Genomic DNA, 22,772 nt, shown 5'->3' with positions numbered 1-22,772 from the left:
GATTGATTATGTATTAAACATAATTAATACAGTCAAATATATTAATAGAATATATAAAAAATATGTAAAAATAACTTGACTTTATATTACTCTTCAAATAGATACATTATACATAAATCTTTTGTAATAAAATAGATTTTATTAAAAAGATATTTTTTATATTTATTTAATATAAAATAGAAAGAAAGAGATTGCACGCAATTTGAATCTACGATAAAAGAAAACAAAAAGAGGAAATTGTCATCTACTCTGACAATTTTTTATTTTCGAGCCTTCAAGTTTGGGTAAATACAATTAGTGCCCCCGTACTATTATTTTGGTTAGAAACACCTTAGAATCTGAGTTTGCGTTCATAAAAAAAATTTCGTTGGTGTTTGTGGTAAAGGACTGAAACCCACTCGTCCACGTAACTCCTCAGAGTCCTTGTTTTGTTTCCATGCAAAGCCGTCCCACTTCAACGTGTGGATTTCGTGCTGTTTGTACATATGTTCACCATTCTACAAATAATTCTGACTCTGTCTCTCTCGGTCTGTCTCGCACTTCAACCCAGAAATCCGAAGCCGCAGCCCCCCCAAATCAAGAGTCACAGGCCAAAAACACCAGAAAATACGGGGAAAACCCATGGAAAATGGAATTCTCAATCATGGAGTGGACACGGCTTCAACCATCACAATCAAAGGTATCCTTAGCCTTTTAATGCAGAGCATCGATGAGAACGGCAACAAGAGGGTGATTTCCTTGGGCATGGGTGACCCTTCTGCTTATTCATGCTTTCACACCACCCATGTTGCCGAAGAAGCTGTCGTTGATGCTATTCAATCTGAGAAGTTCAATGGTTATGCACCGACTGTTGGTCTTCCTCAAACAAGAATGTAAGATTTTAGTCTCTGGGGATATTACTGATGCAATTTTGTTGATTATGTTCTGTGTTTTCGAGGGTTTTGTCAGCGGTTTTTGAATTTCTTGATTTTATCGAGCACGAGTCCTAGTTATCTCGGAATGCTGGCTTCGGCTTGTTGGATTCTTTGTGCGGCAGCTTCGTAGGGATTTGGTTTTAATTTGGGATGTAATGGAGTTGAATAGTTGAGTTATTTTGTCGGCACAGGACCTTTCAAAATATAATATTTTGTTTGAATATTTTAAATTAGCTTTGTCTTATTTGAAACGAATGATACTTTGGAAGGTTAAATAAAATTCTGATTAAAGTCATGAAATGAAAGTAGTATTATTTGTACAAGAGCTATATTTTTAGAGAAATGCTATTCATCTTCTTCACACCACACACCAATATGTGATTTATTATTTTTATCATTCTATTTAAATACACATATATTACATATCAATATGTCTATATTTAAATAGAAGTGTAAAAATAATAAATTATATGTTAGTATGTGGTGTAGGAGATGAAAAGCAAAAATTTTCATATGGTTAACAATACACGTTTTTAAATTTTTTTTTTCTAGAAAGCCAAAATGAGAAACATTTTAAAAATGTATTTTTATGAATAGAAACCAAAGTATTATGTGAATCACCCTTTCTATAAAGAAAAATTATACTCAGCATCTTATACATCACACGTCACACCTTTTTTTAATTTTTTTTTTTTAATAACAAGCATGAAGTGTATGGATGATGAATATAACAACTCAATTAGTTTAGCAAGAATAAAATAAAATAAAAAATATAAATATGTGGTTTAGAATCGGTGAACTATAAAGAAAATTATTCGCTCAGCACAGCTTAATTAGTTTTTCCAACTTTTTATTCTCCCTTTTCCTCTAAATAATTTGCTAGCTTATATATTCAGTAATATGGCTCTCTTTTCTTAGGTTTTATTTATTTATTTATTTTTAGTGTGTATAGGCGAAGTTCTTTTCTAATAAAACTTCTTCTTACTTGTAAAAAAAAAAAAATTTGGCTCTTTTTTTAATTCAACAGAGCAATCGCTGAGTATTTGTCTCGTGATCTTCCATACAAGTTATCTGCTGATGATGTTTTTATCACATCTGGTTGCACACAAGCGATTGATGTTGCGCTGGCTATGCTTGCCTGCCCTGGTGCAAATATCTTGCTTCCAAGGCCAGGCTTCCCAATTTATGAACTTTGTGCTGGTTTTAGAAACCTTGAAGTTCGGTATTTTGATCTTCTACCTGAGAAAGGCTGGGAGGTTGATCTTAATGCCATTGAGGCTCTTGCAGATCAGAACACAGTTGCCTTGGTAGTTATCAACCCGGGGAATCCTTGTGGGAATGTTTATAGTTACCAACATCTAAAGGAGGTTAGTAGTTCAGGGTATGGCTTCAAGTGCCAGAAACATGCTTTCATTCACTGTAAATTGTAGGCATTGTATGATAAAGATTGGTGTTACTGGCTAATTGTTTGTATACTGTACCTAGATTGCAGAAACTGCAAATAGGCTCAGAATTCTTGTAATTGCTGATGAAGTATATGGACACCTTGCTTTTGGGAAAAATCCGTTTGTGCCAATGGGAGTTTTCGGGTCAGAAGTTCCTGTTCTCACTCTTGGGTCTCTGTCTAAGAGATGGATAGTGCCTGGTTGGAGACTTGGCTGGTTTGTGACAACTGATCCCGCTGGCATGTTTCGGGAACCCAAGGTCTCTCTTTCTCTCTGATTTGCATGAAGTTGTTATAGTACACCTTTGGTAGGGCTTCATACATGTGAACTTCATAATTTTCAACTATTTGACAATAATTCCATCGTCTACAAGTGGTATGGAGACGAGGTGGAACAGTCATACATTGCATTAAAAGAATCTATGTTCGGTAGGAATGACCTTCCTTCCACAACATTTGACTGAACTTCATCATTGTTACGTGTTAAATGTTTCGTTTCCGAACTATAAACGACATATAGTCTTGAAGTTTTTATAATTCTCACTGCCCACAGCCAAGATTTAGTAGATTTTCGAATCTTGTGGATCTAAATGCTGTCAGTGATACCCATCACATATTTCCCCCCCTCCATTCACTTTGAAACTGTTGGTAATCCATACTACTATTTTTTGTTTCCTCAGATTATCGAGCGTATTAAGAAGTATTTTGATATTCTAGGGGGCCCTGCAACCTTCATTCAGGTTTGTATTTTATATGCTTGTTTTCAAATGCTAGAATACAACATAGTTTTTTCCTCTTTGTAAAATTGCTTGCGTTCAGATAATGCAACTCATAATTTCTGCCACCGACCTTGCTAATTCATACATGGGTGGAAACTGGGTTTTTGAAATATGTCAACAATTTATGAGCTTGAGCTAGACAAAGCTTGAACACAGTGTGCAGTGATGGGACAATTCGGAATACTGTTTCTTCTGCTTTGAAATATCTAAACTAATTTGAATTGAAAGTGCAAATTTTGGAATCAAGTATTGTCATGTCTGTAGTCCATCCGCTTGTTCTAATTTATCTTTCTTAATTGTATGTTTGGCGTGTTAGGCAGCAGTTCCTCGCATCCTTGAGCAAACTGAAGAGTTCTTCTTCAAGAAAACTATTAAATTACTGAAGCAGGCATCAGATACTTGTTATTATAAGATAAAGAAGATCCCTTGCATTACCTGTCCACACAAGCCAGAGGGATCTATGGCTGTAATGGTGAGAAGAGACTTTGCATTCCTCTTTTCATTTAGATTAATGGATTTTTTTAGAGCTAGTGTTGCTTATTTTGTTTTTCACATCTTTCAGGTGAAGCTGAATCTTTCACTGCTGGAAGACATCTGTGATGATATTGATTTCTGTTTCAAGCTGACCAAGGAGGAATCTGTTATCATTCTTCCAGGCAAGAATTGAACCATTAAACAAATTTCCATGTGTTTGCTGCATTCTTTAGTATTTATGATTGCTACTGTTGTTGTCTAGGAGATCCTCAATATCCCCCCTTTCAATTAAAATCAAATTCCATTACTTGTGATCCAAAGGGTAATGAACTTGCGACTATGAGATTTTGTAAATCTCTAAACTCTTCAGCATTTCCAATTTTGTTGTCTTCTATCCTAGTAAGGACATACACACACATACTCTGAAAGTCAAGGATATATAATCTTTTCTTCTATATTCTGATTGAAAAAGGCTTAAAATGCCACAATATTTCACTCGCAAGATGGTCCTAATGCTGAAGGTTAGAACCAGCTATACTTCATACTTCATAGATTCTGAAGGCATAGGATAGGATAGAAATGCTATTAAAATCTTTGATCACCTTTATGATAATGTTCAAAACATATGAAAATGGCTAAAACTTTCTGTATCCTACAAAAACGAAAGACACCTCTCAATTAATTAAATTGGCTGTATGCATGCATGACTGTGGTGTTAGATCCCGTATTCAAATTATTATTATTATCACGCCTTTTATAACTCATTATGTTCTTTATAAAGTTGATACAACAAACAATCCTTTCCAAATAACTTAGTTTCTTGGGAAAAAACTTGTTTGCTTGGGAAGGTTGTATCATACACCCACACACACGGATGGAGTGGTTTTACCCTGTCCTGTCGGTTAATTTATTTTGTTTCCACTAAATGTAAGTTGATCATCTTTTGAGCAACTTATAGCTGGTCAGGGGACAGTCTTCAGAGAAACAGGGCATTCAAGTCTGGGAAGATTGCATACCATTGATTTCTATTTTTTGTTTATCCTGGAGGAAAACATCATTAAGAACTTGAAATATACTGGTCAAAATACCTTGAAAGTCAAGGTCTAGCATTTAATTTTTTTTTTTTTCTCTTTGGGGGCAGGGGAAATCATTACATTTTTCAGAATAGTGGTTCTGAGTTGGTGAATGGTAACTAGCAGCTCTGTAATTACTAACTTTAGCATGACATCTTTTGTTTGCAGGAACTGCTGTGGGGCTAAAGAATTGGCTCCGTATTACTTTTGCTGTTGATCCTTCATTTCTTGAAGAAGGTTTAAGGAGGACGCAATCTTTTTGTCAAAGACATGCAAAACAGTTATGAAAATACAAACTACCAAAGGTTATGGCTTTTGTCAATTGTCATACAAACTTCCAAGTCATCCTTGTATTGATTTGCATTCATGCAAGGGAGACTTGGAAGAAACTTTCTTACAGTGCAAAATCTATGGAAGAAAGGGGTAATGTATACACATATTGTGGAGAATTATACAAACTGTCTCCCTCAAATTATACATCAGCTGTATGCAAACTTATTGATTCTGATATCTGATCATGTTCTAACTCTTGCTTACTTCTTATTTGATTAATATGTTCTTCAAGCCAAAATCAAAAACGATTTTTTTTTTTTTTCAAATGCTTGATGAACTAGAACCCCTAATTACGGTTTCTCCATCTATATATATATATATATATATATTGTATTTTCGTAGATCGCATATGTATTTTGCCGCCCAGTATATTCGACTTATAAGATAATAAAATCATCTGCAGTTTCGTAAATATAGGCATGTTTTCGAATCACGTAAATCTTGTATTTGTGTCATTACTTTCGTTTTTCACTTCTTCTCTTATCATTTTTAACACACGACTTCCACTCCAAACTGTAATGATGCAAATGACCCGCTGTGTAAACCATGGGCGTAGTTATGTTTTTGTCTTTATTTCTTTCGAATTAAACCCATGATTTCCTCTCTGTGGTGGATACAAATTTATAACTAGGCCAAGACAGATTTCCCAGCTCCAGTCTCTTCAAAGATTATGCATTCCAAACATGGAGAACAGACAAAACAAGGAAAGTACCAAAACGATTCTAATAAGCATACTAAAGGATGAGTGGGAACAAATTGTCTTCTTTTGATAATGCCAATCAGCTTGTCTCAGCTTCTGGCCATACTTAGTCGGGAGACGTAAGAAGTAAGAAGTCCAAAGAAGAAGGAAAAATTTAATTGTAAATATAATTATGCATTAATGTGTATCGATTTAATGTAATTAATTAAAAAATAGATTTTATTAAAAATAATATTAATTTAAATTTTAAATATAAAGAAATATATTAATATGCAGATTAGTAAGCAATTTTACCGCACACCCCGATGCTTCAGAGTTATCAAACAAACTAAAAATATAGTTTCTTTGACAAATGATCTAAAACGTTCTAAGCAGAACTACCAAGCGTTGCTGATCATCCGTGATCACCATCCCCAGAAATAAAAGTTGGAGTGGGGGAACTTTCGGTGAGGAAGCTAAAATCCACTGGGCTTAGCTACAATAAAGAAGGAAAGAAAAGCAGACAGAACAAAAGTCGGCCCCAAATACATTAGTCGTTTGCTTTGGTTTATTGTTTTGTTTCACACCGCCCTGTCCCAAGCACTTCAAGACAAACTTGCAGGCTTGCAGCTGTTATTTTATTACCCAAATGATCATTAAGCGCTGTTCTCATTCATCCTTCCTCTTTTATCTCCACCCTCTTTGTTCCTCACCGAATCATTGACCCCTTGGAAGCCATGGAAAAGAGCAGTTCTTCTTGTGATCAGAAATTAGGTATTTTTTATTTTTTTTTAATTTTCTTCTTGTTTCTCTTTTTGTGGGTGATTTCTGATTTGTGTGATTGTGATGATCATTAAAGTTGATGGGCTGCTCTGTGTTGCTTTTATCCCATTCTGTTTTGAAGATACGTTGGAGGTTGGAAATGGCAGTGACTTTAAAGTTCATATTTTTTCATCATCGTCTGAGGTGAGAGCTCACAATCCGCTTAATGCTTGCGTTATGAGTATTTTTTAGTGTTCTATTTGTTTGTTTACCTATCAATCTTTTTACTTCCAGGGAAAAAAAAAAATTTTCCATGATCCTGGGGTAATGATCAACTGACTAAACAGGTTTAGGCTTTTGGGATTTGTGGCTAAAAGAAATTTATCTGCTGTTAAAAATGCTTATGAAATACTGGGGGGAACATTCTAATTTATAAAGAATGAGAGGCTAGAATTTCACATGGTCATGGTCTGGAATTATAAATCTAACTCAATCCAAGTTAGAATACAAACTAAAGCCAAGCTGTTGTTAGATAATGATCCTTGGGCAAAGGGTGAGTGCATTTTAAGGAAGTTCCCTGTATCCAACTAGTCTGATTCACTCTAGAAATTGTCAATATCATTTTGAGCTGGGAGGGCTTTTTTTTCTTCATACAAAGTATTTAGGGCACTAGCAACAGATGAGGCTTCCTTCTCAGCAATTTATGGTCAATTATATCTAACTTTTTAATTGCCAAATTTTCACTTTCCTAATCCATCTTGTTTTGCAATATCGCCTAAATATTCATTTGTCATTTATATCAGTTGCTTGAAAACCTGCACAAGAAGTGGAGTTCAGTGAAAAAGCAACCATATCCAGCAATGTATTCCAGTGTATTTGGTGGAATTATTCTTGATCCGGCCATGATGGTACTTCCAATAGATGATCACATGGTTCATCGGGGGCATGGTGTGTTTGACACAGCTATTATATTAGATGGGTAAGTTTGACATAGACATCCTTGAAATTTATATTAATGCATCTCTGTTAAGCAAAACTTGACTTCTAATGCAATCCTAAGCTTCTCTTAAACTTCCCTTTGCTCTTACTTGCATTTAGTTATTTTGGAGCTAAAGCTCGTTTGTTTTTTGAGCTATAATTGTTGATCTGTTTTAATTCTGCAGATACCTCTATGAGCTGGATGTTCACTTGGAACGTTTCCTCAGATCAGCTTCAGAAGCAAAGATCTCCTCTCCATTTCCTCGATCGGTCCTTCGAAGCATTCTTGTGCAACTGAGTGCAGCATCTCAATGTAAGAAAGGAACTCTAAGATATTGGTTAAGTGCGGGGCCTGGGGATTTCTTGCTTTCTCCTGCAGGATGCACAACGTCGGCATTCTATGCTGTAGTCATAGATGATGACATCTCTCAGCACAAAGACGGAGTTAAAGTGATAACATCCACTGTACCCATGAAGTCGCCCCAATTTGCAACAATGAAGAATGTGAACTACCTTCCAAATGTCCTTTCACAGATGGAAGCTGAGGAGAAGGGATCATTTGCTTCTATTTGGGTTGATGATGAAGGTTATATTGCTGAAGGTCCAAATGTGAATGTTGCTTTTATAAACCATGATAAGGAGCTTCTCATACCTTCGTTTGATAAGATCCTTAGTGGGTGCACTGTGAAGAGGCTTCTTGCACTAGCCCCCAAGTTGGTTGAGCAGGGTCATCTAAAAGCTGTGAGAACTACAAATATAACAGTGGAGGAAGCCAAAGGTGCAGCTGAAATGATGTTTGTAGGAAGCACGCTGCCTATATTGCCCATCATCACTTGGGATGAACAACCCATTGGAGATGGTAAGAATTGTCCCCTCTCTACCTTAGAGAACAGATGTCATTCCGATGCTGGCTATCAGTGACTCAAGGAATACATCCCCATACCTCTTCCCTTTAAATTTAATATTCAACACTGTTACTGTTGAATGCCATTTTGTCTAAATAATTTTATATATTTGATTTTTCCTAACAGGGAAGGTAGGAGAATTGACAATGGCACTCTCGGATCTGCTTTGGGATGATATGTTAGCAGGCCCTGAGACGCAGAGGTTACCTGTTCCCCATGTGTAGTCAAACCGAGTATAAAGTTGACAGAGTGGTTTCATCTTGCTTTTAGGTGCCTCATTCCTGTTATTCTTCTTGTTGCTTGTTTAAGCAAAGGCCTTCTCTGTCATTGTCTTCTTTTTTACCTTGAGTTGGTGAAAAAGTTTTTAATAAAACATCCACGGTTTGGTCACAGGGAATTTATTTATATAGCAGATGCATAACCTGGCAGCCACTTGTAAAATAAAAAAAAAAGTATATCCTGGTAGCCAAAAGAAGGAGAAACTGAACTGCTTGCTTTGCTGTATTTGAAACGCTAAGTTCCTGGCAGACCCTTTATTCGTATATGTGAAAAGCATTTGATGAAAACAGCTTATGTTTACTGAATTATGTTCGTGCATCTTTTTCTCTTCTAATAAATTTAGTCAGTCTAGGCACTTAAATGAGGGGAAGAAAAAACCACACAAAGAAAGATGTATAGCCATGAGCTTATTTTGTGGATGAATAGAATACAAGATACAGAGCATAGATTGTTCAATAAAAGAGAAACTACTAAAGATCACACTTCGAAATTTTCAATATATAGAGACATGACTTTTCACATCTAAGATATTATCTTACTCTAATCTGTGTTGAACTTCATCAGTTTCTCAACTCTAGGGATTTATTCTCACTTCAACCCTTTTTTCTCATGAAATCATGAAGGGTAACTAGAAGAATTTCTGTTCCCTGCCTGGATCAAAACTGCTTTGAAAATTATAGACAAGGAGTTGTACTTGTATAACAAGCACTGGGATACAATAAAATTACTCACTTTTTTTAAAAGGAGTGTGCGGTAGTTGCACAATTCATGATTGTATTTAGCATTACTCATAAAATAATAAAACTTAACTAATATTACAAACTGACACCTCAAATCTAATTAAGAACAAGCACTCAAACTTTGATAAGTCATGATTTTTTATTTTTTTGACAAAAGCACGTTCCATAATCTCATGGAAGAGAGTTACCATACATTGCAGCTGCCCGCATAGAATACAGCAGTTTTTCAAACACAATTAAGCAAGCAACTGTATACCAACATTCCAAGACTAAATAACCACCAAAGGTACTACTTTCCATTTAACTTTTACAAGTCATATTTCAAACAACCTTCTTAAACTCAATAAGCTTGACACCAAATCTTCTGATCAAACTCCAAGTATATGACCATTGCAAAGATAATCTTCCCAAAACCTTTCTTTCCCATGACTGCAATAGTATGTTAGCATTCCAAGACTAAATAAACACTTAAGGTAACACTTTCCATTTCATTTAGCTTGTGTAAGTCATATTTCAAACAACTTCTTAAACTCCATAAGCTTGAACCTCTAAAAAATCTTCTGATCAAACTCTTAAGTATATGACATTTCCTAGTATCTTCCCAAAACCATTCTTTTTTGTGACTGTAACCTTTCTCATCTTCGGTAGGTTTTATCTTAAAGGATGACAATGTAATCTTATAGCGTACTTCTAATAATACCACAGCTTGGTAGGTCTTAGTCTTGCCACCATCAGCAAGATCTCTAGCCTCAAGGGTATAAAACCTTCATAAACTCAACTCTACATTTGCATCATTGAAGCGATGGTTGTATTCGTCGATTGCAAGCTGTGAGTACATTAATGTCAAAACCTTCACTCTTCAAAACTTGTTCCCTGTAGGAGTAGGATTCCTCTATTGTCATGTCCTCACGGCCATCAACCTGTGAACCATAATAATGCGATGATGTTATTGGGGGGAGGAATTAAACTTTATTCTTTGTCGTAGCTGAATAATTTTCCAAGAGCAAGTTCTCTTGTTTTCATTGATCGATTTACAACCAATCTAAGGAGCCAACAATTAAAGAAAGAAAAACCCTGACATGATCGTCATAGACATTGATAAACCATGATTGATAATAGGATATGATACATAATACAAACATTCAAAAGAATCTGACTTGAACACCTCACTCACTTAAACAAAACTGCACACACCCTGAACTATTTCTCATTACATCAATAAGATCAAAGAATCAGCTGGTAGCCAACTCTTCCATGAATGTCAGTCATTGAGATGGCAAGAAGAAGTATATGATACGCATTTAAAAAATTCTTACCAAGAAGAAGTACTTAGAAATTAATGAAAACTGGATATATTAATATTTACTTATGCATCCTATTGTTAACCAGCAGATGAACAGTGTTCTAACTGATCTCCAAATACTGTATCCATATCAGAGATTCAGGTGTTATAAACACCCAAATATCTACAAAATAAAGGTCTGTATCCAAACGGATACAGGAATTTATTAAATCTCCATTCACTGCGGCACCTTGACAGGTTGTCGAATCTGGTTTCTACTAGTGGCACCACCACAAGATCTGATAGTGTGCTCAAACAATCATATATTAGGGGAAAGTAAGGGAGTGAATTTTGTAACAAACTTGGTGAGCAGGAAAACTTATAATTAGTTTGTGAGAAGTGTAAGAAGTATTAGATTTAATGTCACTCAGCAAACAAGTGGAGAAAGATGGATAAGAATAGAAGAATTAATAGTGACCTCCAGGGATTTTGTCGTTGCAGAACAACTCCCAGCTCTGTTCTGCATCCAACTAAATAACAAAAACTTTTCCCAAAACCATCCATTCCAAAGACCATCAATTCCAAAAGTCCAAAAGTTTGGGATTGAGCTGCCGATGTTATACGCCATACTTTCAGTGATTTTCCAGCATCCATCACTTCCATTTCTCCACCAAACTGGCGCTAGCGATACTGCCATTCAATGGATCCGGGCAGAAGAGATCGGAAGGAGAAATCTTCAAGAGTTGAAAAAGTTCTCAAATGAGGAATTGATATATCATGGGAAGGGAATCCTGCAGGAGGTGGGAGGAGTTTCTTGAGATTGGAGTGAGACTTGATTTATTTAAATAAATGCACTTTCTTTCAGACCGTTCAAAAAGAATCTGTCAGTAGTTTTCAACCCCTCGTTGTGGCCACTTAGAACGTGTTTAGTCGGCATCATGGTGTCTTTTTCTGTGTGGAGTAAATGAGAGTAATGACATGTGTGGCCAACTTGTGCGACTTTTGTGCAAAACATGAATAGAGAATATGCTGCAGCCTGCATGTTTCTCGTTTATTTTTATGGATCATATACTGTAGCAGGAAGCGTTCGGCCATAGAATCTATGGCTAACAAGCATATTTTACTACTTTCGGCTCACAGATGATCCAAAAGCCCATTCCCAACTACGAGTTTCTGAACAACCATTCTCGATTAGTATGTATGCACAAGTCCATGTTCGCTCGAGAGGAAAGAACAGAGAACTGAAAAAATAGGTTACCAACAGTCCGGACCTCTTCGGCTTAAAAGAAAAGAAAGGTTAAAACACAAACACACCCTTCCCGTTCTATCTATAGCCTTCACTGCTGCTCCTTTTAATTTTGTTTCTTGCACTGGTCCTCCTGCTTCAAGCCCACGATTACAATTGAAATTACTCAAGCACAAAATTGTTACTTCTAATATATCAGATGTCTACCCAGCTGGCCCAAATTGAACAGCCCCATGATATGGGCCAATGGATCAAGCCCAAACATGAGCCCATACCAAGTCAAAGGGATACACGCCCACAAGTCAATGGTACAAGAAACAGTTTGAATAGGGTAAGCTACTCTCGTGATCTCATCCCCAAGGCCTCATTATTCTCTGTAGATTACTTGACAATGCCTTCGGCTGCTAATGCTTCAATGGAATGAATGACAAGCAGGACATAGGTTCTCTTCCGAGCCTTCTTGGCTCCCTGACCACTCCTATGACGTTTCCTAAACAGCTGCTTCAGTTACCTGGCTTGTAAAGACAAATCCAACTCTTAAAGACTTTCCAGCGATACCAAGTAAGATAGTGTGCACAAAGAAACTAACTGCCAATATTACAAAGCCAATTCCTGATAAGTTAAAGTGCTTAAGGTGTCTATTTCCTATTATTCCCCTTCGTTCTCTCCTTTCTCAGCTATGCTTTTCTTTTTAATCATATTTTTTTCTCTTCTTCTGGTTTTATATCCTTGATCTGCGACTTTGGCTCTACTCTGCCCACCACGCCAATCTATGCTATAACATCCTTTTCATCATCCATCGCTATCTGAGTTTCCCTATGCCTGCTATCACATACATCCGCTAAGGTGAGGGCTACCAGAGCAGAGGAGCTATATGCATCATCACATTACGTGATTGAAGTGCCTCATGCGCCCCATGATCTTACAACCATTTCCTTGTTAATCGGTGGCTAATTGGTTAGCTATTGCTTTTTGTGACTAGCAGTAGCTTCCTCACTTTTGCCCTTTCCTCTTTTTCTTTTTGGGTTTTGGGAGCACGTCTCTACATGTTTTGGTTCTTCTCGATTGTACACATGCCAATCTGCACATACCATACCCCATTGCCCAATTTGCCATACCCACCGGTATAAGACCCACACTGTTACCTCTCATGTGATAGTTTTAGCATAGTTATTGTTCAGACTAGGGTGAATGTCCCAATTTTAAAATCCTATTTTGATTGTTGTACCTTGTTGTTTGGGATTGGATTCCCCCAAATATTGTTTAAGAGGCAATGCGTTGAATATATAGGATCCACAAAAATATTTCAAAAATAAAAGAAAGAGAAGTTTCATTATTCCCAATACAAATTAGTACGTAAAATTTCCCCACTAGTCACGTACCTCAAGAAAGCATTCAAAAGGGACTCTCACGGTCACCCCCCACCAAAAGAAAAGAAAGAAGGAAATTCGAGAGGGAGAGAGCAGAAGGCGCAAGCCGGGGACATTCCCCACATATTACGTACGATTAGCACACGAAGCGTCTCACAACAACGTTTTAAAGAGACCCAAACGCAAGAGGCAGCGGGACAGCCACGCAAACACAGCACAGCTTCCTTTCAAAATTTGTTCCTTTTTTTGAACTAGGGTTAGCTTTTACGAATTCGCACCCATGGCTACACCGATACCAAATCCACCGCCAGAGACGCTATCGGAGCAAAGCGATCCCAAGCCAGCGTTGAGGAAGCCCGAATTCAAGAAGGTCGATCAGTTGAAGCCCGGTACTGGCGGACACACTCTCACCGTCAAGGTCCTCGCCTCCAACACCGTCTTGGCGAAGGGCCGGTCCGTCTCTCAGCATCTTCGCCAGACCCGTATCGCCGAGTGCCTCGTTGGAGACGAGACGGGCGCGATCATCTTCACCGCCCGCAACGAGCAAGGTATCTCATTTTGTAGTTTCTATGTTTCATTTTTCGTTCCTTTTTTTTTTCAAGTTTCTGTTTGGTTGACAAGAAATGTGAGGGTACACAGAGGAAGGTATTGTGCATTATGTGTTTTCTTCTTTGGATTTTAGATTTGCACACGCATGCGTGTGTATCGAGTATATGCTTCTGTTGTTTGGTTTTTGCGAAAATGGAATTATTATGGGCAGAAACCCGAAAGAGTTCTAAGTGGGCATTGATGAATGTATTGCTTACCTATTATTTACGTCATTTTGGGTAAGTTCGGACCTCACTAGTTGTCTATTTTAGTTTTTGCATTGTTTAGCCGTCTTTGCTATCACTATGCGTTTGTTTTTTTTTTCTTGTGTCTTTTTGCTTGCTAGAAAATTGTGGAAGAGGGAGGAAAATATACTGGTTTTGTCTTTTGTTTTTTGTCTTATATGCTTTCTTTAGAAGTGCATTTATTTTTTCAGTTTTTACTATGACAAAAGTAATGGGGTAGAGTTTTAGTTGTGCATTGATGAAGGTATTATAGGATTTATGATCAATTATTTGGATCATTGAGATATAAAAAGGGAGTACTGGGCTTATGTTTTTCGCTTCTTGGGTTGTCAGCCAATTGAGATGAAAGTTCTTGTGAGACTCTGTCTTCAATGCATGTAATGATGGAGGTATAGCAATGTCTGTAATTGATTGTTTGCAATACATCTGATTTTTTTGAAATTCGTCCTATATTTTGGTTTACACTACCAGTAATGGTGGAAAAAAACTTTCTATACCCTAAACTTTTATAGTGGTACAACAGAAATTATATCTTTTAATTGATCTTTGGAGGCCCAATTGCATAGATTCAATACTAACAAGTATTTTGTTTTTCCCCAAACCTATCTATATTTAATCGAATTAATTCATCAATAAACTCATTCGTTAGACAAAAGATAAGTTTGCATCCGCAATTAACAGTGTCTCAGCTTGCAGCAAGCATGATAAGGAGTGCAACAATGCTATCAATTAGCTTTGTCAGTTCCACAGTTTAACATGATTGCTTGCCTAGATCTCAATCGATAGATGTGAAGAGACCATGTAACTCAAAGTTGTCTAAAAACACCTATGACTATAATTAGTCTATGTACTAGATACTCCATATATTTGTAAAATGGTACTGAAGCATTCTAGCTAGACATATATGGGAAAATCAATTGGCAGAGTTAGGATTGCTTGTTCTGCAGTGGGATTTTGTGCTGTCCAGTCAAATTATATTACTTTTTGGTTGAATGGTTTCACACTCTCAAGTTGCGGTCTAATTTCAATGCTTTTCCTTTTTGGTTTTGAAGATTTCTGTTAAGGATTTCTAGTTTCCCCCCAAATATAATGTGAGCTACAAAATGTGGGTATCTCTTCTTTATTCGTTAATCCTGCATCCCCCAAACCTACACAATGTATCTCCAATATTTTATTACTATGACATAACCACCTTTACAGTCACTGCATTAATTTTCTTGGGCCATGTATCACAAAGAAAGCTGATCCCAACTACCATTGGTGTTTCTGCAATCACATATTAAATCCACCTGATGATTCTTATAAGAAAAAATCTTCCTGATTATTAAAACTTCATATTATTGCAGTGTATTTTCAGTCCTCACTCAGGAATTTCCTCATGTTATGAACTACTTTGGGGAATCATCTGTGATGGTCAATGAGGTCTAGGTCAATGAAATCTCTTTCCTTGCAAGCACAGGGTGGAAGTGACATAAAATGACTTCTTCTTATTATTCTTGTCATTATTGTTGTTATTATTATTATTATTTTAATAATATTAAAATCATTAGTTTTTTTATTTTTAGCATACTCTACGAGGCTTATTTTTTGGTGGCTGTATTGTTTCCCCAGTGGATCTGATGCAGCCTGGCGCAACAATTATTATCCGTAATGCAAAGATTGACATGTTTAAGGGATCTATGAGGCTAGCAGTAGACAAATGGGGTCGGGTTGAGGTCACCGAGCCTGCAAATTTCACTGTCAAGGAGGATAACAATCTATCTCTAATTGAATATGAGCTGGTGAATGTTGTGGAGGAATGACTGGGATCTTTTGGCAGATAATATATTGAGATAAGAGTAGGGGCAGAGTTTTCAAGGTTGTGATTATCTGTTCTAATTTCTGGTAAATGTGGTTGGAACTGGTGTTCTTGTTTTCTAAAATATGACTACCATGACAAGGCTTTGTTAGGTATTGGCAGGGACAGCTCAGTCCTTGCCTAATCTAGAAATATGAACAACTTCAACGCTTTTGGTCAGGCTTTTAACGCTTTTGTTTAGGCTTCAATCATTTTGCATGCATGTGTTGACATGACTCTACACATTTCTGAGGATCCTTTTTGTGGAGCATTATTATACAATTAACATGACCATGGATGGTAAAATCCAAACTGTGTTCTTTTGAAATCCTATTGGGGAATTTGGTTAACTTTGTTTTTTCTTAGTGTTGGAGACTACTGGACCTGATTGGGAAGCATAAACTAGATGTTGTTATATCTAGGACAAGAAATCGTACGGAGGTTCAATGCCATTCTACACTTTTTGAGTACTTGAGATGAAATATAACGGTCTAGCTTAATTAAACAAGAATTCACATTCTTTGACAATGCTCGTGTGTTGCTTCAATGTGATTTGTTCACAATTTTAGAGCCATGGGAGCCAAACAAAACAAAATAGAAAAACTTCATAGTGATAATTAAGTAACTAATTCAATGCATATATATATTCTGTTTCCAGAAACCTACCTTTAATTACGTTCGTGATCACTTGGCGTGCGCCGTCCTTCCTCCAAATTCCACTGACAATCTTGCAGTCATGCTTCACAGCTTCCGTCCCAGCCAAGACGACTGGCGACACCGGAAGCTCAGGATGTTTCTCAAACTCATGTTCTAAGCACCAATTCACCGAAGGCTGGAATTGGTCACCAACATTAATAGCATTAGCAATAGTATAGCCTGGCCATTGCTTCGGCGTTACGAAGCCCCCCAGTAAAATCGTCCCCTGCCCGGCCACCAGGGTTTGCACTGAACAACCGTCAAGGACCTTCTTCAATAATGGAGTCCCGACGTGGGAAGCGTTCTCGTAGTATAGAATGATCGAACACCCCTTCATGCAGCTGCGTTGCATCATATTCCGTGCAACGTATATGTAGTTAAGAGTGCTAGTGCATGGGCAGTCATGGCAACCTTACCATTAAGGCTGGTTCTTCTGTTTTTCTGCATAAGTTTCTGATCAAATTTCCGTCGGCTTTTGCAAGAGGAAAGGGTTGGTAAGGCAATTAACATGATGAAGATGCAAAGAACCCTAAGAAAAACAGTAGTACTAGGGAAAGCTGCCATATGTTGCAACAGATATTGATTCGTGAAATGAAATGTACAGGTCATTTTAATTTGTGTAAGCCAGGTTGCAGTGCATTGATAACATCTACATATCCAAAGTCTTAAAGATTTACATGATTTTGTGTGTTTTTGGTATGCACCATGCAGTCTAGATTTTGCTGTACTTTACAGAAGAAAGCCATTTCATAAAAGATTTATAAATATCCACAAAAATGGAATTGCGTACGAGGTTGTATATCTGTCTTCTTCTTCGTTACCATGTCCATCCAGTCTTAAATATTGCCATAAATATTTATTTATTTCTAGGTCTTTTCTTATACTTGACGACTTACGTAAAGTACATGTTTACTACTTTTATATATATGCATGCACTGCGCGCAGATCGATGCAGTTTTCTAATCAATTCAGCTGTGACATTAGTCCAGCTAGCTGTTTTGGAATGATTCTTTAATTTAAAAATTGATTTTATTAAAAATCTTTCTCTAAAGTATTAGTTGAAAAGTTATATTTATTATTATTTAATTAAAAGTTAAAAAAAATTATTATTTTTAATATTTTATTATTTTAAAATTTATAATAATAAGATAAAATGAAATAAAACATATCCATCCATTTAATAACTTTAATTATTTCATATAAATATTTTATTAAAATGTAGTCTGCATTTAAGAGATCAAATCAACCTTTCACATCTATTTTATCGTTTATTTTCAATTACTCGATCTCAACTGCTTGTTTTGATTTATTTTTTTAAATGGGAAAATGCTAGAACATATCAGGAGAAGCTAGCTAGCCTTCCTGCATTGCATCTTCCTTTCCTTGTACAGTAACATTTGAGGGTTGGCCGGCCAGTACTCCGGGCTGGATGGATTTTGCCACCCCGCAGTTGGGGTAGTACTGGTCGGCCACCAGTCCTTGAATATTTTTTTTAATTATTTTTGCTTTTATTTTCGAATAGATTTGATTATGTACTATATATATAACGTAACTGCTATATATAATAGTTTATAGATCATGAGTAATATATATCTTGCTTTCACTGGAATTATAATTTTGCACATGGCCTGCTTATCCCATCCGGGGCTATTGCACGCCACGTCCTCATTTCGAAGGATATTCGCTTTTTCAGGAAACATCCTATCTGCAATTATTTTTTGCAATAGTAGGAAAAAATGTATATAAAATTCTACTTACCATACTATATTATATAAAATATGATATATTTTGAGATGAGATACATTTATCATTGAGATGAAATTTGCATGCAGACTGTATAAACTTACCGCAAAAGTAGTGAACGATTACAACCTCTATTTAGGTCTCTACTACCCTAAAAAAGGGGCTTCCGTCAAGTTCGTGAAAGGCCCGGCTGATCTGGGTTTCATATAGAAATATATATTAGGAAGTTGCAGAAAATTAGAAAAAGATCAGAAGGCAAGAATTATGGGAGATTGCAGGCCCTTGGGTTTTTTGATAGGGTTACCCTTTGCTTTTGTTTCTTTGATCTTATCTCTTGTCGGAGCTGTTGTTTGGACAATTGGGTGAGTTTTTTTTCTCTTGCATTTTTCCTGATATGATGTTTCTTCTCTACGTACATATGTTGAAAAATTAATATTAATCTGTCATTACGAAATAAATTATCTTCTTCATTTTCGTAATTTAATTTGGAGAATCATTTTAAATTTGTTTGATGTTTTTGTGTCCATGATCACGTACCTTTTACTTTCGTACATATTTTTCACTTTTATGAAGTCTTAACGAAATAACGATGATGACAATATTGTTATATGCAAGCATACATGCTCGTCGATCATGATCATCGCTACTTCTGCAATTAATATACAGTGCCGGCGGCGTATCATGTGCAGGTCGGTGTTGACTTGTTTGTGTCCCTGTTGTATATGTTGTGCCGGAATCGCAAATTTGGCGGTGAGCCTCGTGAAGCTCCCAATAAAAATAATTCAGTGGTTTATTGATTTGATTCCTTGCTGATGATAATTATTTATATATAATGAATATTGATTTTGTACGAATGTTGTGATTAATTCATTATTATTTGTTGAATTTTTGGATCTTGATTTTCAGTTGTTGTCCTGGATGCTGCATGCAAAAGGATTTAAAAAAGGAAGTGCATGCATGCAAAACCTCATTAATTGAGTACTTAATTTAGGTGAGTTTCTTACTAGATCATGATCAGTTGATCAGGCACATTAAATCAAGCTAGATTGAATTAATCTGATCACTTGAGTCTTGCATGCATGTATGATCGTGAAGGGTCAAGGGAGTACTGCACGTATTCAAGAAATTAATTAAAAAAAAAAAATTGAGTTTTTTTAATTTATTAGCACCGAAAGGAACGTCCCAATCAAACCTAAGATGGTCCACATGCATGCATGCAATCGCGTTAAACCTTGCATTTGGAGATCATCAAAGAGATCATGGGAAAGGAAAAACAAATTAAATAAATAAGAACTGCCAATATTACAAGACAAATTCTTGGCTGAAATATGAAATGGAATTAGCCTGCATTCGATCGGAGTTTTGGACATTGAGTACGTAGTGGTACTTGATCCCAGTCGTTCGTGTTTTTTTAACTCTCTGATGGATCGAATTGCATGCGAGAGTACCATCGTATGCAGTACTCATGATGATGTTCTAGTTCCTTCATTAATTAAATAATTTTGTGTTTATTTCGGTAGGTGCAACCAGAAAAATATCAATTAATTCTTTATCAAACATTCGAACGTCTAATCCCAAAGTACTGGGGACGATATGTTCCGTCTCCGACTGTGCACAGGTCCTGTTGGATTTAGACGGGCGCCCCAATCATTTGGCAATGTGCATGCATATATCATATATGCCAGGCAACCACCGCTGTTCGATCCATCCGGCCGGCCATCTTGAGGCTGTGTCTCGGATTTGTGTTGATCGATCATGACCAATTCTACAGATCAGCCATGTAGACAGCCACACTGCACTTCATACAAAATAATCCATCATATCACTCTCTCCTCGACTCTCTTCAATCTCATCAGACCCCCTCTTTCATCAGACTCTCTCTCTGCTCACCTCAGACTCCGATCTTATCAAGCTCTCTCTCTCTCCCTCCTCAAACCCTCCCTTAACTCATAGGTCCGCCTTTCTCTTCAAATTCTTTTCAATGTCTTCGTTTTTATCTCATCCGACCCCCTCTCTCCTCAACTCCCTTCAATCTCATCAAGCTCTCTCAATCTCATCAGGCCCTCTTCTCTCTCTCATCTCAGCGGTCCCATTTTTCTCTCTTCAAATTCTTTTCAATTTTTTCTTTTCTTCTCAGCCGACCCCCTATCTCTCTCATCATTTCACTCTCTCTCCTAAACTCTCTTCAATGTCATCAAACTCTGTCTCTCCTCACCTCAATCTCCAGTCTCCACCGTACACGGCTTAGATGAACTGTGGGGCTGGGTTTTGGGAGGGGGGACATAACTCAACTGAGAGAGAGGGGTGGGGTTGTAAGGCAGTATCCGGTTCAAAACTCAAAAAAAAAAAAAAAAAAAAAAAACTACTTTTCAGTAAGCTGTGCAACGGATGATGCGAAATAGTTGCTGATAAGAAGTTTTTTTTCTAGATGAGAAGAGCATCCAAACCTTTTTTTTATGATGATCAGTAACTGCATCCATCTTTATATTGCTTGATCAGAAAAACTAAAGTGCGCGCATGATCACATGGTGCATGGCAAGCGAATGCAGATTTATTGAGAATTTGAGTTATTCCATGCATGCATGGTACTAATTAATAACCAATAACAGCAATATTTTTCCTAAATAAAGGAGAACTAAAAGATTCATACTATTGTTTAAGGTATGTGTTCTGATATAATTTTCAAGTTTTTAAAATGGAAATCTTGAGTTTGAAAGCCCGCTCTTCTGAATATATCTAAAAAAAAAAAATGCATACTATTACTATATATAGTACTAATCTGGTGATTATCTTATTAATTTGGTATTAATACTGTTTTAATTTAATGTTGTCCATCAACCATTAAATCATTTCATAAAATAATGCTATTTTAGGATTTATAAACTATACATATTCATTTATTACTATAATTTGATTTATAAGAGTTAAATTAAATTATCATATTACGTGTAAAATAATTTTAAAAATAAAATTATTAATTCATGCGGTACATGATGAACTCAATGATCATTAATTAACTGCCGATTAATTAATGCAAATCACCCAATGAGCTGGGCACCTGTATTTGGAAAGCCCACATCATAATTACCTGCTATCTTGTCAACATATTGCCAAGTTGAGAGGGCCGGCCGGCCGGGCAGCACGTTGACTGGCTTAATTTATATATCAGCTTTGTTACGTACAGTTGTTTCATGTAGTTGACATACAGTCGGCAGGACGAAATGAATAAAAAAAAATTATAAATTTTTTTTTATATTTAAGGAAACCTACATGAATTATAAAAAATTATAAAAATAATTTTTTTTTTCATGTAGGTCCCGTATTAATTTTTTTTTATAACCGATTACACATCGATTATATCTCCTAACTGCAAAAAGTATTTCTCTTTATATATATAAGGTCGTCATCATCATGTATTTAGACAGGGAGGAGCTTGTCACGATCTAAAACTTTGAAAGAGCTATCACTGTGAAGGCATTGAAATCTTCGCACAAATCCAACGATACATCCTAGCCCTAGCTAGTGTTTGATTGATCTCCAAAAAGACTGGGGCCAACAATATATCACAATCCAAAAGTGGTGCATGAACAGAGAGGTTCAAGTTTCCAACCACCAAAATTATAACGTCAGCGTGGGGAAGAGTGTGCCCCTCCCAACGACACAATATCATCGATGTAACGTATGCAATATGGGTTTTGGGTGCTTCTAAAGCCAATGCAAATATTTCAACATGAAAGACTATAGCTAGTACTACTGCGTATACTGCGCTTAATTTCCATGAATGCAAGTGGATCGATGATAAGGTACCATATATATTATATCCCAAGGCGGTTGTCTTGGGATCTGAATAGCATGGCTCTCAAAAGTAAAAGCAAAACAAGAAATAACGATCATGTTGAAAGTTGGATCTTATTATTTTATTTAGTTGCCATCTCCGAATGGTGCATCTTTGACACTGAATTCAAATATTTCATTCCCGTTTGATCTTCAACGTACTCTTAAACACTTGTCAATGGTCACAGGTTAAATTGCGTCACTCATGATCACAAATACAAGTCATATGTATAAATATGTGTGTGTATATATTATATAGGCAAGCTGCTAGCTTGGTAGGTCAAATTCTAACTTGCCTGCCGATGAGACCTTAAGATGCCAGTATACATCCATATCGATCTCATGTACGTATTAATTAAATTCATCCGTCTTATTGATCTGATTTTTTTATATATAAAATTTTTATAGATATTTACTTTTACATATGTTTTATAGCCTCGATTAATGTGATTGGACACGTAGACACGAAGCACCTCTAGATCTCCTCCTATTTTCTTCATAAACGGTTCGCGAGTTGACACAAGATGATCAGCATTGGTGTACGTAATTCCAGCTTACAATTATGAACAAG

The 22,772-nt window shown here is 36.5% G+C and overlaps 4 protein-coding genes and 1 long non-coding RNA gene across 6 annotated transcripts; 4 read left to right on the top strand and 1 right to left on the bottom strand.

Annotated features, from left to right (window-relative positions):
• The first annotated feature begins 336 nt into the window (after positions 1 to 336).
• LOC122281928 (probable aminotransferase TAT2) lies at positions 337 to 5,220 on the top strand. Its single transcript, XM_043093803.1, has 7 exons — positions 337 to 872; positions 1,942 to 2,281; positions 2,400 to 2,618; positions 3,039 to 3,098; positions 3,454 to 3,609; positions 3,700 to 3,793; positions 4,853 to 5,220. Exons 1-7 carry the CDS (start codon positions 622 to 624, stop codon positions 4,969 to 4,971), a joined length of 1,239 nt encoding a protein of 412 aa, XP_042949737.1. The 5' UTR covers positions 337 to 621; the 3' UTR covers positions 4,972 to 5,220.
• A 785-nt stretch (positions 5,221 to 6,005) lies between these two features.
• Positions 6,006 to 8,925, top strand: LOC122281929 (D-amino-acid transaminase, chloroplastic-like). Of its 2 annotated transcripts, none has more exons than XM_043093804.1 (5): positions 6,006 to 6,470; positions 6,556 to 6,662; positions 7,262 to 7,437; positions 7,622 to 8,295; positions 8,468 to 8,925. In XM_043093804.1, exons 1-5 carry the CDS (start codon positions 6,434 to 6,436, stop codon positions 8,563 to 8,565), a joined length of 1,092 nt encoding a protein of 363 aa, XP_042949738.1. In that variant the 5' UTR covers positions 6,006 to 6,433; the 3' UTR covers positions 8,566 to 8,925. The 2 variants fall into 2 exon arrangements, with proteins under 2 accessions (XP_042949738.1, XP_042949739.1); XM_043093805.1 differs by having other exon boundaries at positions 6,012 to 6,470; positions 6,601 to 6,662.
• Positions 8,926 to 9,480: 555 nt separating this feature from the next.
• On the bottom strand, positions 9,481 to 12,446 carry LOC122281931. Its single transcript, XR_006230345.1, has 2 exons — positions 11,121 to 12,446; positions 9,481 to 10,280 (listed from the first exon to the last, which is right to left on the bottom strand). It is a non-coding gene; the product is annotated as an uncharacterized LOC122281931 (long non-coding RNA).
• A 635-nt stretch (positions 12,447 to 13,081) lies between these two features.
• LOC122281930 (uncharacterized protein At4g28440-like) lies at positions 13,082 to 16,137 on the top strand. The gene is made up of 2 exons (XM_043093806.1): positions 13,082 to 13,806; positions 15,703 to 16,137. Exons 1-2 carry the CDS (start codon positions 13,539 to 13,541, stop codon positions 15,891 to 15,893), a joined length of 459 nt encoding a protein of 152 aa, XP_042949740.1. The 5' UTR covers positions 13,082 to 13,538; the 3' UTR covers positions 15,894 to 16,137.
• A 1,774-nt stretch (positions 16,138 to 17,911) lies between these two features.
• LOC122280441 (signaling peptide TAXIMIN 2-like) lies at positions 17,912 to 19,252 on the top strand. Its single transcript, XM_043091341.1, has 2 exons — positions 17,912 to 18,729; positions 19,057 to 19,252. Exons 1-2 carry the CDS (start codon positions 18,632 to 18,634, stop codon positions 19,178 to 19,180), a joined length of 222 nt encoding a protein of 73 aa, XP_042947275.1. The 5' UTR covers positions 17,912 to 18,631; the 3' UTR covers positions 19,181 to 19,252.
• The last annotated feature ends 3,520 nt before the right edge of the window (positions 19,253 to 22,772 follow it).

This window comes from Carya illinoinensis, chromosome 11 (genome assembly GCF_018687715.1).
Source record: "Carya illinoinensis cultivar Pawnee chromosome 11, C.illinoinensisPawnee_v1, whole genome shotgun sequence".
NCBI lineage: Eukaryota > Viridiplantae > Streptophyta > Magnoliopsida > Fagales > Juglandaceae > Carya > Carya illinoinensis.
The sequence above is the reverse complement of the archived record's forward strand: the minus strand, read 5'-3'. Positions and strand labels throughout refer to the sequence as shown.